The following is a 19,160-nucleotide window of genomic DNA, read 5'->3' as shown; positions in this document are numbered from 1 at the left end:
GTAGGATTTCTCCGAAGTACGAGGACCAAAGCTAAGATTTCCAGGTGGGCATTACTTTCTAATACCTCTATTACAGGCTTTCTAAATGATGATTTTGATGATGTCTATAAGTTTTAAGATGATAAATTGATGTTTGAACTAATTAACTTGCCAAATTTTGATGACGACGAGCCTGTATGTTACCCTCTACGGATGAAACGATTTCGGGTCCTACCAAAGGCGGGATTGTGTACACGGAGGTAACTGTGAGCTGTATACCGGGTTGGCCGGTCAGAAATGACCGTGAGCCGACTGTCAGGTCGGCCGGTTACGGTGCTTGAGAAGGAGGCCTACTTCTCAGTACCATGATGATGATAAGTTGTAGAAGTGGTACTACATGCTAAGTATTTATGACTGCAGTCTATTTTTCATTACTTTATGATGCTTATAATTTATCAATTGCTTACACAGGTTCTTTTAAAGAAAAACCCCTGTGTGATGTATAAATGGCAAGTTAATTGTATAGCTCTAAGAGTGAGATTGTTTATTTTCGGCTTATGTCCACTGAATATTTCATACTCAGCCCTGCATGTATTTCTAAATGTGCAGGATGAGCAAGGAGAGAGATTGGGGGATCGCTGGAGGGCTGTTGTTCATAGACAACCTTTTTAGTACCGTATTTTACTCCTATACGGTAGTGTGATTAGTTGAAGACTAGCTATGAACTTAATTAGGATTGTTACTCTCAGCTATAAGTCTTCATACATATAGTCTGATCACGTTATGATGTGCTACCCTGAACTTTATGAATCATTGTAAATATTTAACTATACTCCCTTTTGTTTTCATTGACTAGAACCTTGATACATTTGAATGTATGAAGCCGACCATGTTTCTATTAAGTTTGATGATATTTTATTGCTTTAACTTGAATTATTAGTAACTTCCGCTTGATGAGTCTTCTAGTTCGCTTATTTTTACCCTATCTTTTTATTAGTCGTATCGATACCCAATCTACGCTATCACTGGCTAGATGACGGGCTGCGATAGCTCAGCTCTAGGGAGATGGGCAGAGCTCGCAGCTCAGCTCTGACGAGATGGGCAAAGCTCGCAGCTCAGCTCTGGCGAGATGGGCAGAGCTCGCAGCTCAGCTCTGAAGATAAAGCTACGCTCGCAGCTCAACTCTTACGAAAGAGCTATGCTCGAAGCTCAGCTCTGGCGACAGAGCTATGCTAAAAACGCCATTCTTAGCCCAAAAATCTCCAAAACTGCACTATTTCATCTATAAAACCTAAATCTCCTGCAAAGCATCAAACAAACCATAAAACGCACCAATTTCCAGAAGATTTAACTTAAAATATGCACATGCAAACCCCTAAAATTAGAATAATTAAGCATAAATCAACCCCCCACACTTAGCCTTTTGCTTGTCCTCAAGCAAAATCAAATGAATCCTAGGAAGAGATTGATTTCAACAATGCTAATTTCCATCCAAACATTCTCAAAGTCAATTCAAAATTTTACAATCAACACACATCTCTCGATCATGCAAGTAACTCAAAGTTTAAGAAGCAACAAAACAGTAATGTAAGCAATTCGATCAGACCCAATTCTCCGCTAGAAGTGAATTCCCTAATGTGATCGCCTTTATAATCAATATCACCATTTTCACACTTTGTGTGCTTAAGATTTTCGACAGTTGAGCCATAATTCATGAAATAAAACCATTTGGATGTAATCCAAAGTCTTTTCACGTGGTTTTTTGCACTCTTTATAACGGTTTTTTGCACTTTTTATAACGATTTTTGCACTTTTTATAACGATTTTAACCGTTATCTTTGATTAGAATACATAACGCTTTTTTGCACTTTTTATAACAGTTTTTTGCACTTTTTATAATTGTAGTATATTTTTAAATTTTGCACTTTTTATAAAACGACAAAATGATAAAATCAACAATAACAATATTATATATCATTCAAAATATTCATACATTATTATACAAATGAACCAAATATCAAGTATACATCATCATTGCATATTCCTATTCAAAATTGAAAATACCAACTACCTTATAGCTAAAATAAAAATCTATCATACAATATTTCTAGCACCAAATCCTCAATCCTATTCAAAATTGAAAATACCAACTACCTTATAGCCAAATCCTCTGGTTGTCTTTTGACCTCAAAATAATTGTAAAATGATACCCACAGCTTGACCAATTTCCGACATCAAGCATGAAAGTCCTCCTATCACTTTCTCATCTCCACTCTTAGGAGCTTTGCTGACTTTGTTGCTTGTGTTCATAAAATAAATGTCAAATGGAAGCATGTGAAATCAAAATAGGTTTAAAGTCACACAAGGATCATTGTATTTGTATACGAAATGAATGCAAATATCTCACCAGATTTGGTGGTGAATGTGCGACGGTATGTGTTGACATACTTCCTAACATCATCTTCCTTGTTAAGGTTGAAGAGCTTGCGGATCTTTGAAGCCCTCTTTGGACCTCTCATCCTTGGTTTCTCAGTATCAGTGAGACCAGGAAGATCAGACAAAAGAAGAAGCAAATTTAGGATCTATCTGTGAATTGGCATTTTAATTAACTACGAGAAGGAAAAGAAGAAGAGGAAAACAAAGCAAAGATAGGGAAAAAGAACAGACTGAAACAAGTAGAGTACTACTATAAACAAACCATCCGAACTGAGAAAAAGGCAAGCTAATTATGGCTCACAAAATACACAAAATTTCATTGTCTGATACTCCACAAGAACAACTAAAGCAGCGCAGCAACACAAAGTTTTGTGCCATATTATAGAATGAAAAACCTCTTTGGAGACAATGCAGAGCTTCCCATCAGCCACTCCATGCTCAACAAAAGTCCGAGCAGCATAACCAACTGAATTTCCACCACCTACTATAACATATCTACAACCACAAATACAAACAGACATAAAAGAGTGATTAACGCAAATTCACCTCCAAAAACAAATATATAACATTAGTTAGATGTAATAACCAAAAGGCGGCAGTAATTACTCCCGATTCTCGTTCACTGAAGCTAACTGGGGGCACCAGAATTGGGAAGTTATTTCTTGGCCAACCATGAAAAAGTACCTTTCAGTATCTTTGCAATGATCTGTATTACCACTACCAGGAACCAAAAGAAACACAAAGAACAATAACAAAAGGCCAAGCCTAATAAATTTGGTGGAGAGAGGGATGATAAGAAACCAGAGTAATAGAGCATCATGAAACCAAACAAGTATGCTTCAGAAAAATATATTAGATAGTTTACCTGTTTGATAGAGTTCTAGTATGCTAAATAAGAACTAACACCAATTCCAACCTCACCCTTCTCAATATATTAAATTGTTCCAAATTATTCAATAAAAGAGATTGATAAGCAGATTACCAAATACCAACCTCTCAGCATGCAAGCGATAAAGTTGCAAAGAAAATGAGTGGAAAGTGCTAATAGTGAGTATTAGCACTAAAAGCAATGGTATAAAATGTAGGAAGAGGATATAAAACTAAAACTAAAAGCAAGAGGACATAAAACTCACCTTGAAGCTTATCTCTTTATCAATCTCTCTATCACCGTGTACTTTCAAACCTAAAACAACATAAATGTAAAGATTAGGGCACTTAAGCTCCAAAAATTAAAATGAAGGAATGAAACCTTAGATAAGAAGATGAAACAGAATGAGGAATGAGCCATACCCTAAAAGTTTGAGAAATATCCTACCTTAACATAGAATCGTATCTAATCAAATTTGAACCAGAATAACCTTAAATTTCTTATAATTTGAGATGACCAAGCAACATCGACTTACAATCTTAATTAAGATCTTAATAAAACACGGAGTAAAACACGGTCAGTAATCATACAGAAGACTTGGAATTCTCAGTACCACATCCTATTAAACATAGAGCTACTTACAGATGTTGGAGGTGTTTCATCTTCTCTATCGAGTATGGAAAGCTCTGACTAAATTTGTTCTCAGCGAAGTTTCTGATATGCATTGAAGAGAACCAAAACAGTTATTATTGTAAAACTTTTGAAGCAAATGGTCTTAGTTCTTACACGAACAAGCCTATGTCGAGTATCTTACAGGTGCGTGAGGTTGGGAGGTAAACTGTAGGGGATTGATCCCTCAATGTCATTTGAACTAAGGTCCCTAAAAAATGATTTTCACACAATTAAAAAGAGGTCACAACAATGCACGATGATGAATGAAGAACACAGAAATTGACAGAATTTTCTTACAATTTCTTCAGACTCTTGAGATTTGAGAGCTCAAATCCAATGCTTCCTGTCAGCCCCAGCCCATGAAGTTTACTGAAAAAAAAGAACACAAATAAGAAGTCAGAGTCACTATAATAGTCAATCTGTAAGAAGAATCTATATCATCATATCGATAATGAAGAACTACAGGTCGATAATTGATGATCCGATGCATTGAACTCCAGTCCAGGGTGGTTCTGCACAAGGGTCTCCACTCTCTTCTTTCCAATGCTCCAGCTGCATCGGCTTGTTAAGTGACCTGTACAAATTTTGAAGAGCTTGAACTGCATAACACGAGCTCGTTTATCAGTTTCCTTTTTTTTTTTTAAGAAGAAGCAAAACAAGCTAGAATATAGCTGTGAACCAGTGCTGCTCCTATTCTAAACCATCAGCAACAGCAGCAGATTTGTTGTAATACCCCGTTTCCCTGAGTTAAATTTAGAATTTATTTTCAAAATTAGAAGTAAGATGATTCACCCGGATATAAAGAAAATGAATTTATTTTAATTCCAACAAACGATTTGCAAAATCCTCTTTGTAAATGTTAGTCATTTAAATTCTTATGCATTTCATATTTATTTAAATTGAATATTAAGCATTTAACATCTACACGAGCTATTTATTTAAGCAAACACTGAACGATTATTACAGTTTTCATAATACAACCCGGAAGACCTTATTTTATATTACTCTCCCACCTACTTCCTTCCACCTACTCCCTCTCACACCCACCTACTCCCTTCTTTTTGCAAACTTAATATAGCTGGTTGATCCGAGCTTCCATTTTCTATCCTCCACAATCATCCCACACATTTCATCTCCCTCATCAATTTTCAGCACATCAGCTACTGAACAAATTCAGAAGATTTGCAGAATGATAACCCAACAGATTTCTTTTGAAGGTTAAACCTCTAACTCTCTTACTCGAGCACTTCTTTTGAAACAGAAACTCAAGTTAGAACCCATACATAACACGTACACTGATTCCATCATATATAAATTTGCATATGACAACAAGACCCAAACTCAATGATGTTTATTTATCGTCTGTGCATATACATACATACATGAAGCATGTTTTTTTTAAAAATAGAAAAGAAGTAGATATTGAAGCTCTGTTTTTTTTTATCCTTGTTTTCGAACTGCTGTGTCGAGTCGGGTAGACGAGTGTGGTGGCTGTGTGAATTGAGTCGGGAGGTGGACGGAGGCACGGCACGGCAGCGGCGCTGCTGTCGCCCGGCCACGGTGAGAGAGAGGGAGCTAGGGCTCGGGCGCCGCTCTTCGCGGTGGGATGTCGGGCCTGTTTCAGCCGAGAGAAGGGAGAACCGAGGGGTAGTGGTTGTCGCCGTTGCTCCGGCGAGCTCCAGCGGCCGTGAGAGCAGTCGAGAGGGAGACGAGCAGCGAGGAGGGAGAGGAGAGTCGGAGTCGGCGGACGGCGGTGGTGGCCGTCTGTTTTGCTCGCTGGAGACCGAAGAGGGGTGACGGCCGGCGGCCTTGCTGCCGTCGATCTGAGGAAGGAGTCGGGGAAGAGAGCGGCTTCCGCTACTCGTTGGCGGAAGTGAGAGAGAGAGGAGGCCGCTGCACGGCGGCTCTGCCCGCTGATGTCGGGCCGAGGACGGAGAGAGAGAGGGTGAGAAGGGGCGGCGACCAGCTACTGGTCGTGGCAGCCGGAGTTCAGCGGAGGAAGGCAGAGCTCGGCGGCCATGGCTGCTACTGCTCGGCCACGGACGTTTGAGGGAGAGAAGAAGAAACGGGCGGCTGTTACCAGCCGAATAGAGAGAGATCAGATGGAGATGGGGCGATTTTCGGCAGCTATTGTCGCCGGAGAAGCCGCGCCGCTTGTTGTGTGGGTGTGAGTATGTATCTGCGCGTGAACCGAGAGAGAGAGAGGGATGGAGCCTTGGGAGAGAGAGTGTGAGATATCAGATATGTGATAGTGTGTGTGCGTGACTGATATGAGAAAGATGGAAAGAGATATGGGTTTGAGTTGGGCTAGGGCTTAGTTAGAGTGTTGGGCTTTGGGGTTGGGCTTGAAGTTGGGGAGTGGGCTTGAGTGTTGGGCCGGGTATTAATTAGTTTTGGGCTGCGATTTTTATTATTTTGCTTGGGCCGATTTAATTTGAATTGTGGGCCGAATCAATTGGGCTTGAGTTTTTGGGCCAAGTCAGTATTGGGCTCAGTTTATTTAATTTAGTTATGGGCCGATTTTTATGAGTACTTGGGCCGAGATTTTTAATTAAATTGGGCTTTCTTATTTTTAATTAATTGAACTATTAATTAGTTTGATAATTATTTTCAAAGACTAGTTTTCATAATAATATTAAATTATTATTATGTGCATATTTTAAGTAAATTACTTATTATATGCTAAACATGACATGATTTGCATTATATTTTGCAATAAGAATAAAAGTATTTAATTGGTTTTAATTATAATTCCAATCATTAAAGAAAGATGAGTAAGAATATTGTTGGTGTTCTTAACTCAAGAGAAATATTTTCAAGTATTTATTTATTAAATTTTGAAAACCCGGCTAAGTGAATCATAGAATGTTAAGCACTACACCATGACTTAAGATTAGATACAAGGAGACCTATTGAGAATAGATTTCTTGTAGGCTTCGAGCATCAGAAGGATTAGCACTGCTATTCCGATTCAGAGATAACGTTAAACGACAGGCATTGCCTATACAGGTGGGCATTACTTTTACTATACGTATATAGAGATCCCCTGCGTGTCGTAGGCCTCTTATACGAATATATGCATGAGATGATTTTAACTGTTAATTTCAGTTTACTATTATGCCCAAATGATAAATGACTCTTATGAAATAAAAATGAAATGTTTATGAAATGAAATGAAATGTTTATGAAATGATTGACTGCCAAAAATGTTTATGTTTTTATATGTACCCTATCTGTGTTGGTTCGCCAACTTTGAAGGAAATCCAATTGGGATCCTATGCTAGACAAAGGTCGCTAGCTAGGGTTAACGTGTACACTCATGGAGACCGCGAGTCGCTTGCGACCGGTCTTGGCGTCCGTGGTAAGGAGGCCTCCTTCCCGGCGCGTGACAGAAAGGAACAGATATGGATCATATGAAGGAAAATGATCGGCCGATCGACTTTATGAAAATGAAAGAAATATTTTAGTAAGCGCAGGACTTTCAAGAAAACCCCTGTGTGTTACTGTTGGCAGTTCAATTTATATATGTATGCATGTTGTATTTTCGGCTATGCCCACTGAGTATTTTTATACTCAGCCCTGCATGTATTTCTAAATGTGCAGGTTGAGCAGTTGATGGAATGGAATGATGTTGAGCGGGTGTTCCTTTGACATTTCAAGAAATGTAACCTTGAGTATACATCTTCATATGTATATCTCACACGTTTTCCGCTGCAAAACACTTTGATTAGGATAGCTCTATGATATGAAGTTGTGATACGTGTTATTGGGTAACCACCTTAATCAGTTCTCAATTATGTGTATGTTTTATAAGTATCCAAATAATCATATATGATCCTAGCATTTTATCTATGAGTGACATTTCCATATACTTTAATGTTAAGTAATTGTCCATTTCCATTTCTTATTGTTCACCCCAAGTCATAACCCCGGTTAACCCGTCATTGGAATAGTGGGCTGTGACAGAGTGGTATCAGAGCGGTTCGTTCGCTCTGGCCCTAGAAACCTTATTCTAAAGAGTCGAGTTTAGTTTGATTCTTTATACTTACATGGCTTCATATGGCACCGCTCAACACTCCATTGCATCGTGCTCAATCAAGGAAAGAAGGTAACTGCAGTTTCAACGTTTTAAAGATGTTAATGTTCTAAAATGCTTCATGAATATGTTTATGTGAAGAGCAGGTTATGATGAAATGTTGAATGTTTTGCCTTTCATGGCATATTTTCGCAATCTATGATGTTATGATCAGACGAATGATAGAAAAATTGACATATGTTTTCCCGGAGAACATAGATTGCTATAAGTTGCATGATCACAATTTTAAAAGAACATAGACTACTAGATTAGTAGGATATCTCTACAATCTAGATTCTTAAGGTGATGATTTAGAAGAATGAAAGAGAACTTAGAACGTCTCAGCTCCCTTAAGAAAATGATGGTTCTTTTAAACTACAAAGAGGAATGAAAAGATATGTACGAGGTAAAGGAAAAGCACAGAATGAAAAATACGAGACGAATTCAAGGTAAACGTTGCATCAAAGGTTGAACCATAGTCTCTACGTTCAAATGTTCAAGTGCGACGGAACATCGAATCGACTTTTGCTACACGATAGATTTTAAGAATAGTGTGTTTTGCCTGTGTACGTATGTCTGTATATGTCTTAAGAGAGGTTTGGGGTTTGAGATCAATAGGATAAGGAACCTTAAGATAAGTTTAGTTGTCATGATGAACTTATGCTTTGTTATGTATAGTATGTTCATGGCTCTCCAAGTTCGGGACGATGTTTCCCGTGTGACTGGGAGGTGATGATGTTGGACCTGGCCAGTCCACATGATCCAAATCTCAGTAGACGTCTTTTGGGTTGAAAACCCATGTGTTTCAACTTTCGGTTGAAAAGCCAGATGGTTTCTTACTCGAGGTCATTTTGTTCGATCTAGTAGTTAATCATTTCATACCCTCTGGTTATTCTTTTGATTCTCTTGAACAATTTCTACAACACCTTGCTTTGATGTTGTGTTGAGTTTGAGCCTTGCAACTCGTGAGTTGTCATAATAGATCCCCTTGTTTGATAAGACCAAGAAGTGTTAGTCTACCGATGTAGTATACTACCCAAATTATGGCTTCGTATAATTGTGTCTCATTGTAATTAGTTGAGATTATTAGTCTTTGTCCTATAAATGATATCGACCACTCATTATGATAGAAATTCAGAGTTCAAGCTAAGACCGTAATAGAGTGTTCGAGTACGAGGACTTAAGTTAATTGGTCTATGATAGTTTTAAGATAGATTCATAGGAAAGTGTTGTACATGTGTAGGTAACAAGAAATGGGTTGATGACCATTTTGGTCTTTGGAAAATAGGATACTCCGTAAATGAGCCCTAGGAATGAGGTAGGAGTAATGAACCGCCACAAAAGATAGAGGGAACTTATTCTCAAGTAAATCTCGTGTATATAAATTGGAATTAGGAATCCAATTGATATGAGGAGAGACCCGAATCTATTCTAGATCGGAAAGTTAAAGTACTAAGAAGTAAGTCGATACCCTTAGTAATAGTTCTTTGGAAGCACTATGATCAAGAAAAGGCGATGTGGGAACTCGATTCTAGCATGAATGAGAAGTACCCAGAATTATTTCCTGTGGTACAAATTTCGGAACGAAATTTCTTTTAAGGGGGATAGTATATCATACCCCGACTTTTAATCCCTGATTAAGGGCTTAATTATTAATAAGTAGGATTCGGCATCCATTTATAATAAAAAAAAAAACTGGTTTGATTTATCTGATGTGATTTAATCATTATATATGTGTTTTAATGTGCTTAGTTAAAGGAAAATTTTTATAAATGTGGTGCATAAGTTTTAATTGGTGAGTTAAGTGTATTTATATGAGCCACATGAATTTTAAATTATGCATGAAGTCATGAATTTTATCTAAATTTGATAGTACATGTAACACCCCGTACTTTTCCCTATGTTGTGAGATAGTGTCTTAACACTATTGAGAATACTGAGATGTCAGAGAGATTGGCTGTCCTATTAAGAAAATAGGAATAATGAGTTGGAAATAGAGTCGAGAAAGAAAGAGTGAAAAACATTGATAAAAAAAAAAAAAAAAAAAAAAAAAAAAATCGGTCGGAGAGACGTCTAGTTTGTCTGTGTTTGCCGACTGCTTTGACGTGATATTATGTGAAATTACGTGACTGATTGATTATGTGAGTTTTGTTACGTATGTCATTGTGAGCAAGTTATTATGATTTTTATTTGAGGATATTAGCACTTGAAATTTTAATTAAGTTTCTAAAGCAAGTGCAGTTTATTTTTACCGAAAAATCAAAGAATGCCGGTTAATGAAAATATTTCCAAGCATATATTTTGTTTTAAAATTATTTTTCCTATGATGAGGAATATTATAATTGAGTGAGTGCACTAATATTAGTGCTATAATTATTTTATGTGGTCACATGAATAATTATGTATTGGTATTTTATTAATGAGTACATTTCCATAGTTATTGTGATTTATTTTTAATCACCCTTCTCACACTATTACTTTAATTTCCCTACCATGTGACTAAATACCACAATTTGCCAAGTGTAGAGATTATTAAAGAGAGTGTAGAGATTAGAGAGATAGTGTAGAGATTAGAGAGAGAGATCAAGGCATTAATTGTCAATATTTCCTTAAGATTACAAAATCCTCTTTAAAGATCACAAGATCATTTACAATCTTGCAAAATCCTCTCTCACTACTCAATCATCATTTTCGACCAACACCTCTCTCCCTCTTTCTCTCACTTTCCTCCATTTTCCTCCATTGAAGAGACCTTCGAAGCTTCCAAAAATTTTACAAAACACCTCAATCCACTCTAAAATCTTCCATAAACACATCCTAGCTACTTATATTCAAGAGAATCATTGAAGAAAGGCTTCCAAGCTAGAGTGAGAAAATGTGAGTTTTGGTGAGAAATTTGGGTAAGTGGTCATGTATTCCATAAATCTTGCTTGAATGATGTTGTATGAAGAAAGAAAATCACATCTCCCTTGTTCTTAAAATTTTCAAAAAAATGGGTCTTTACCCTTCAAAAATTTTCTTTTTCTTTCCTTGATTTGGGAAAAAAAAATGAGATCTATGTGGTGTTTGTTGATGATTGATGTGTGTTGTGAAAGTATATGCTTTGAGATGTGAAAGTCGATTGAGTTTAGTTTACAAAAAAAAAAAAAATTGGGAAATTGTGAGTCGATGATTTATATGATGATTGATGATTATTGAGTTAATATATATGAATATCTTGATGATTAGCCATGAGATATAGATTTTTCTATTAGGTTAGTTTACCTAAAATTGGGATGTTGAGATCCTATGAATCAATTGATGTATTGATGATGGATTTGAGTTTATGAGATGATCTAGATGATTAATGATGGATGAGATTGAAGCTTGAGGTTGAGAAATGAAAAATGAAAAGTGTTAGTTTGAGGAAGAAGATGACATACATATGTATCTATATGTGATCTTGTTTTATGATGTTGATTTATGCTAATTGGTAACCTAGGATGTTAGATCTATGACTTGATCAATAGGTTATACATGATTAGTGATATTTTCAAAAGAGTTTAGTTTAATAAAAATTATGACTTTTTGCCTAAGTGTTATTTAAGTGATTTTGGCTTAAGATATATGTATTTGAGCATGATATTAGTGTATAATTATGTTTGAGTAAGTCCTTTGTTGGCTAAGAAAATTTTTGACTTAGTTTAGTTTATATGAGTTTTTGAGTTTTCATATTTTGAGAAGTCGATGATTGATAAAATGAGGTTTAATTGCTTTATGACCATTATGTGAAAGTTTGTCATGTTTTATTAAGAGTTTTATGATGATACATGAAGTTTCATTAGAGTTTAGTACATGATAAAAGGGAATCTATATGTGTATAATGATTTATATGATGAATGAGATCATGTTTGAATAATTGAGTAATTTTGTGCATGAAAATGAAAAGAGAATTTTAATGATGCGTTCATTGAAACGTTTTACTAGAGATTTGAGGTTATGATGTAAGAAGAGAGTCAAGATTTGAGTATGATGAGCATTATAATGTGCCTGAATGTTTGTGAGTGTTATATGTGTTTAAAATGAGCTTTGATGAGTTTCCTTGAAGGAATGTTGAGTTGAGTATTTTAAGAGTTTGAGATGAGATTTTGGTGAATTTCGTAGGCCTACTGACCTACTGTGATCGACGGTTTTTCAATGTCAAAAAGCTTTGAAAAGTTTATACCAAGTCTCTACATGAGTCTTGAGAACATCGGTAAAATTTCAAGTCATTTGGACTTCGTTTACTATTTTTATAAAATACAAAACCGAAACTGCACATTACTACCGAGAGTTTCAGAGAGCAGGGGAAAGAGTCATTCATTTCAGTAGCTTCCTGTGTGATCTAGCTTTCCAAAATTTTATGGTATTAACCTTATTGTGTTAGCTAGATATCCACAAAATTTGAGCCCAGTTTGACAGCATTTACTATTTTTCAAAAATCCAAGTTTTCGATTGCTCAAAACTGCCGAATATGGTAGACTGTAGTAAAACAGTCATATCTCCTACAATACTTGGAGTTTTTGACTCTACTTTTTTTATATGAAAATAGACTCGAAGACATTTCTTTTGGTATGAGTCTCGAGTCCAGGAGGTGTCGGAGTAAGAACAGGTTAGATTTTGAAGTTGAGTTAGTGTAAAAACAGAGCATGTTTTGATAATGTTTGATTGTGTTTTCTTATGTGCCTTATGTGATTGTGTTGTCTATGTGTTGAATGAGATTAGACGAGCCTTATATGAGAGATAAATCGAGACTTAGTACCATGATTTTCTTGAAACCTATCCTTGAACTTAAGGATTTGAGATGAGTGGAGAGTTTATATAGAGTTGAGTAAAGAGATAGAATATGAGATAGAGCATGAGTTAAGGCTTTATGAGTATGGATTTTAAAAGGATTAAAATGTTTTAAATCAATTCTTTTTTTAATGGAGTTTAAAATGCTTATTTAAGTCATTTATAAATGAATAATGAGAAATGCGTAAAGAAGTTCGTAAATGAATCGCGGCATGAGATTTTCAATTTCCCTAGTAAACTAAGGAGATATTATGAAGGAACAAGCAATGAACGAGACTCTCACCACCGAGTCACTACAACAAATTGGAGAAGGAAAAAGTTCACGCACAAACAAGATATGTACACCACCTCAAGATGGAGGTAAAGAAAAAGGAAATGGAAGGAAAACACTAGAACTAAACTTAAGGTATAACCCAACCCCAAGGCTAGTAGGCTCAAGCTAAGAGAGTGAATGCTTTGGCTAAAGTGCCAGAAGCTACAGCAAGAATAAAGTTGGAACGCCACCACAATGGAAACTTAGAAAACCACATTAAATAATCATTTGAAAATGAGAAAATGAGTTTACATGGCAGAAGAAGTGCCATTAATCTTTAAGTGAAAGTTACCAAGATAATGAGAAAAGTTTGATGTTAGAAATTCCTAGTCAAATCTGAGAAGGTGACTTAGGACAAAGGAAACAATTAAGGTAGTTCACCACTTTACTAAGATGAAGTGGGTGAAAGAATGTTGTTAGGTCCTAAACTGGTCCAACAGATGATTGAGAAAGTCGATCACATCAAACAAAGAATCAAAGAAGCTCAAGATAGACAAAAGTCTTGCGCCGATAAACGCCGATCGGAATTAGAATTTAATGTTGGGGATCGAGTTTTCCTCAAAGTCTCTCCCTCAAAGGGAGTTATACGTTTTGGAAAGAGGAGCAAGTTACGACCCCGTTATATAGGACCTTTTGAGATCCTAGATAAGATAAGCCCTGTAGCCTATAGGTTGGCATTGCCACCCAGTATTGGAGACGTGCACAATGTGTTTCATGTCTCTCAGTTAAGAAAGTATGTGTTTAATCCTAAGAGTTTGATTAAGCAAGATAAAGTAGTCCTAGCCAGGACCTAAGTTGTGAAGAGAAATCAGTCCAGATACTTGATCGCAAGATTCAAGTTTTACGAGGCAATGATATTGTTCTCGTCATGTAGTGGAACCATCACAGGATGGAAAAGGCCACAAAAGAGATGAATGAAACGAATGACTAGTATCACAAGATAGAATATCAGATATGCAATTCCGAGGACGGAATTTTTATAAGGAGGGAGGAATGTAATACCCCGTTTCCCTGAGTTAAATTTAGAATTTATTTTCAAAATTTAGAAGTAAGATGATTCACGCCGGATATAAAGAAAATGAATTTATTTTAATTCCAACAAACGATTTGCAAAATCCTCTTTGTAAATGTTAGTCATTTAAATTCTTATGCATTTCATATTTATTTAAATTGAATATTAAGCATTTAACATCTACACGAGCTATTTATTTAAGCAAACACTGAACGATTATTACAGTTTTCATAATACAACCCGGAAGACCTTATTTTATATTACTCTCCCACCTACTTCCTTCCACCTACTCCCTCTCACACCCACCTACTCCCTTCTTTTTGCAAACTTAATATAGCTGGTTGATCCGAGCTTCCATTTTCTATCCTCCACAATCATCCCACACATTTCATCTCCCTCATCAATTTTCAGCACATCAGCTACTGAACAAATTCAGAAGATTTGCAGAATGATAACCCAACAGATTTCTTTTGAAGGTTAAACCTCTAACTCTCTTACTCGAGCACTTCTTTTGAAACAGAAACTCAAGTTAGAACCCATACATAACACGTACACTGATTCCATCATATATAAATTTGCATATGACAACAAGACCCAAACTCAATGATGTTTATTTATCGTCTGTGCATATACATACATACATGAAGCATGTTTTTTTTAAAAATAGAAAAGAAGTAGATATTGAAGCTCTGTTTTTTTTTATCCTTGTTTTCGAACTGCTGTGTCGAGTCGGGTAGACGAGTGTGGTGGCTGTGTGAATTGAGTCGGGAGGTGGACGGAGGCACGGCACGGCAGCGGCGCTGCTGTCGCCCGGCCACGGTGAGAGAGAGGGAGCTAGGGCTCGGGCGCCGCTCTTCGCGGTGGGATGTCGGGCCTGTTTCAGCCGAGAGAAGGGAGAACCGAGGGGTAGTGGTTGTCGCCGTTGCTCCGGCGAGCTCCAGCGGCCGTGAGAGCAGTCGAGAGGGAGACGAGCAGCGAGGAGGGAGAGGAGAGTCGGAGTCGGCGGACGGCGGTGGTGGCCGTCTGTTTTGCTCGCTGGAGACCGAAGAGGGGTGACGGCCGGCGGCCTTGCTGCCGTCGATCTGAGGAAGGAGTCGGGGAAGAGAGCGGCTTCCGCTACTCGTTGGCGGAAGTGAGAGAGAGAGGAGGCCGCTGCACGGCGGCTCTGCCCGCTGATGTCGGGCCGAGGACGGAGAGAGAGAGGGTGAGAAGGGGCGGCGACCAGCTACTGGTCGTGGCAGCCGGAGTTCAGCGGAGGAAAGCAGAGCTCGGCGGCCATGGCTGCTACTGCTCGGCCACGGACGTTTGAGGGAGAGAAGAAGAAACGGGCGGCTGTTACCAGCCGAATAGAGAGAGATCAGATGGAGATGGGGCGATTTCCGGCAGCTATTGTCGCCGGAGAAGCCGCGCCGCTTGTTGTGTGGGTGTGAGTATGTATCTGCGCGTGAACCGAGAGAGAGAGAGGGATGGAGCCTTGGGAGAGAGAGTGTGAGATATCAGATATGTGATAGTGTGTGTGCGTGACTGATATGAGAAAGATGGAAGGAGATATGGGTTTGAGTTGGGCTAGGGCTTAGTTAGAGTGTTGGGCTTTGGGGTTGGGCTTGAAGTTGGGGAGTGGGCTTGAGTGTTGGGCCGGGTATTAATTAGTTTTGGGCTGCGATTTTTATTATTTTGCTTGGGCCGATTTAATTTGAATTGTGGGCCGAATCAATTGGGCTTGAGTTTTTGGGCCAAGTCAGTATTGGGCTCAGTTTATTTAATTTAGTTATGGGCCGATTTTTATGAGTACTTGGGCCGAGATTTTTAATTAAATTGGGCTTTCTTATTTTTAATTAATTGAACTATTAATTAGTTTGATAATTATTTTCAAAGACTAGTTTTCATAATAATATTAAATTATTATTATGTGCATATTTTAAGTAAATTACTTATTATATGCTAAACATGACATGATTTGCATTATATTTTGCAATAAGAATAAAAGTATTTAATTGGTTTTAATTATAATTCCAATCATTAAAGAAAGATGAGTAAGAATATTGTTGGTGTTCTTAACTCAAGAGAAATATTTTCAAGTATTTATTTATTAAATTTTGAAAACCCGGCTAAGTGAATCATAGAATGTTAAGCACTACACCATGACTTAAGATTAGATACAAGGAGACCTATTGAGAATAGATTTCTTGTAGGCTTCGAGCATCAGAAGGATTAGCACTGCTATTCCGATTCAGAGATAACGTTAAACGACAGGCATTGCCTATACATGTGGGCATTACTTTTACTATACGTATATAGAGATCCCCTGCGTGTCGTAGGCCTCTTATACGAATATATGCATGAGATGATTTTAACTGTTAATTTCAGTTTACTATTATGCCCAAATGATAAATGACTCTTATGAAATAAAAATGAAATGTTTATGAAATGAAATGAAATGTTTATGAAATGATTGACTGCCAAAAATGTTTATGTTTTTATATGTACCCTATCTGTGTTGGTTCGCCAACTTTGAAGGAAATCCAATTGGGATCCTATGCTAGACAAAGGTCGCTAGCTAGGGTTAACGTGTACACTCATGGAGACCGCGAGTCGCTTGCGACCGGTCTTGGCGTCCGTGGTAAGGAGGCCTCCTTCCCGGCGCGTGACAGAAAGGAACAGATATGGATCATATGAAGGAAAATGATCGGCCGATCGACTTTATGAAAATGAAAGAAATATTTTAGTAAGCGCAGGACTTTCAAGAAAACCCCTGTGTGTTACTGTTGGCAGTTCAATTTATATATGTATGCATGTTGTATTTTCGGCTATGCCCACTGAGTATTTTTATACTCAGCCCTGCATGTATTTCTAAATGTGCAGGTTGAGCAGTTGATGGAATGGAATGATGTTGAGCGGGTGTTCCTTTGACATTTCAAGAAATGTAACCTTGAGTATACATCTTCATATGTATATCTCACACGTTTTCCGCTGCAAAACACTTTGATTAGGATAGCTCTATGATATGAAGTTGTGATACGTGTTATTGGGTAACCACCTTAATCAGTTCTCAATTATGTGTATGTTTTATAAGTATCCAAATAATCATATATGATCCTAGCATTTTATCTATGAGTGACATTTCCATATACTTTAATGTTAAGTAATTGTCCATTTCCATTTCTTATTGTTCACCCCAAGTCATAACCCCGGTTAACCCGTCATTGGAATAGTGGGCTGTGACATTTGTTATTCCAACACTTCTTCTGCTTCGAACAACCTAATTAGCATGCACAGTTTCAGCCCTAACTTTGGGGAAACAAACAGATGAGATGAATTTAAGCAACTTCTTTTCAGAAAGCAGTGTTCAATATTCTCAATTCAGAATAACCAAGAACAAAAAGATGAGATGAACTGAAACAAGAAAAAAAAACTAGCGAAAATTCAAGCCATAAATCCCTAAAATTCGAGTCCAAAATGCCCTAAAATTTGCTACCTAATGCACTCTTCAATTTCATTTAGTTGTTACCTGAAGAATGAGGGCGACTGTTGTCGGAGTCAGAGGCTGGAGGCAGGTGCCAGGGGTAGTGGTGGTGCGATTGGAGCGGTGGTGGGCGCTGAGCCGACGATGGAGGTTGCTCTGCCCAAATTCAAAAATTACGCAAAGATAGAAATACATATAGAAAATGGAGAGAGAGAGAGAGAGTATACCGTGGTGGTGGAAGCGAGAGAGGGGTGATGGGGATGGGGGGCGACGCCAGGCTGGAGAAGGTGGCGGCTAGCGGCTGCTCGCCGGAGACAAAGGCGGCGCAGAGAGGAGGTAGAGAGAGGGAGAAGGGGAAAAACTCTTGTTCGACGCCCAATTATCAACCTCATCTGCTCTCGATTGCAAATTAGAGAATTAGGGCTTTCCCCCTTTCCTGCCTCGATTATGTGGAGTTGAGAAGAGAACCGGCCGTAGAACACCATCGGCTCGCCGATCCTCGGACCACCAGCAACGATGGGCGGGCTCTAGGTCGCGTAGCTCGCCGGTCTTCCTGAGATGGCGACGGCTGGGTTGTTTCGAACAGAGAAGAACTAGGGCTCAACCAATCGAATAGAGAAGAACTAGGGCGCGGGGCAGCAGCGAGGGTGGGCGGCGACGGGCCGGTGCAGGGCAGCGGCGCCGGCGGCGGAGTTGAGAGGGGAGAGAGGGAGTCGAGAGACAGGGAGGAGACAGGATTGGATTCAGCGCGGGATTGGAGAAAATTTTTGAAGAGATTGGGGGAAATTTTGAAGAGAAATAAGGATTTGTCTTTTTCTTTTTTTCACTTTTAATATTCAATTTTTGGTATTTAGATTTCTAATTTAGATTTTTAATAAAAAATGTTATGAATTTTTTATTTTTCAAAGTCTATATCTAGGAATAAATTCAAATTTTAGGATAAATAATTTATTTGTTATTTTTTAATATAATATAAGATAATATAATATTATTTTAAAAAAATTAATAAAAAAAATTATACATAACAGTTTTTAGAGACGCTCATACATAACGGTTCAAAAACCGTTGTAAATGACTCTTATACATAACGGTTCAAAAACCGTTGTAAATTACTGTTATAAAAGATGGTCATAGATAACGGTGGCACAACGGTTTGTAATACCGTTATGTATGCAACTAATAGATAACGCAAAAACATAACGCATTTGTTCAAACCGTTATCTATGCATTTAGATAACAGTACATAGATAACGGATTTTCGCAAAACCGTTATCTATTCCTAAAAGTGCGCTCATACATAACGGTTTTTGAAAAAAACCGTTATCTATTCACTGTTATGTATGTAAACTTTTGTAGTAGTGAACACTCCTTCTAGCATCTACCGGACAAATCACATTTTACTTACTTACAATCGTGTTGCAACAAAACTCATAATTCTTTGCACAATCAAGAAACACATATTAAAAGTAAAACAAGAATAACCACCATTCATTCACAAACCCGAAATTCACATCGAAAATCATGTTCTCT

The 19,160-nt window shown here is 37.7% G+C and overlaps 1 protein-coding gene and 2 long non-coding RNA genes across 5 annotated transcripts; 2 read left to right on the top strand and 1 right to left on the bottom strand.

The window, feature by feature from the left end:
- Nucleotides 1-2,289: 2,289 nt before the first annotated feature.
- Nucleotides 2,290-4,536, bottom strand: LOC131002931 (protein STRUBBELIG-RECEPTOR FAMILY 5-like). Of its 2 annotated transcripts, XR_009094470.1 has the most exons (7): nt 4,419-4,536; nt 4,253-4,324; nt 4,098-4,163; nt 3,926-3,997; nt 3,549-3,598; nt 3,022-3,076; nt 2,290-2,910 (listed from the first exon to the last, which is right to left on the bottom strand). XR_009094470.1 is itself a non-coding variant. In XM_057929422.1 (6 exons), exons 1-5 carry the CDS (start codon nt 4,511-4,513, stop codon nt 3,580-3,582), a joined length of 324 nt encoding a protein of 107 aa, XP_057785405.1. In that variant the 5' UTR covers nt 4,514-4,536; the 3' UTR covers nt 2,290-3,076; nt 3,549-3,579. The 2 variants fall into 2 exon arrangements, 1 of the variants encoding a protein (XP_057785405.1); XM_057929422.1 differs by having other exon boundaries at nt 2,290-3,076.
- Nucleotides 4,537-4,753: 217 nt separating this feature from the next.
- Nucleotides 4,754-7,824, top strand: LOC131002909 (uncharacterized). 2 transcript variants are annotated; one of them, XR_009094459.1, is made up of 2 exons: nt 4,754-5,172; nt 7,559-7,824. It is a non-coding gene; the product is annotated as an uncharacterized LOC131002909 (long non-coding RNA). The 2 variants fall into 2 exon arrangements; XR_009094460.1 differs by lacking the exon at nt 4,754-5,172 and adding an exon at nt 6,565-6,964.
- A 2,789-nt stretch (nt 7,825-10,613) lies between these two features.
- On the top strand, nt 10,614-17,295 carry LOC131002971 (uncharacterized). The gene is made up of 2 exons (XR_009094488.1): nt 10,614-10,930; nt 17,030-17,295. It is a non-coding gene; the product is annotated as an uncharacterized LOC131002971 (long non-coding RNA).
- Nucleotides 17,296-19,160: the final 1,865 nt, after the last annotated feature.

This window comes from Salvia miltiorrhiza, unplaced genomic scaffold (genome assembly GCF_028751815.1).
Source record: "Salvia miltiorrhiza cultivar Shanhuang (shh) unplaced genomic scaffold, IMPLAD_Smil_shh fragScaff_scaffold_39, whole genome shotgun sequence".
Classification (NCBI taxonomy): Eukaryota; Viridiplantae; Streptophyta; class Magnoliopsida; order Lamiales; family Lamiaceae; genus Salvia; species Salvia miltiorrhiza.
This window is presented reverse-complemented; position numbering and strand designations above follow the sequence as displayed.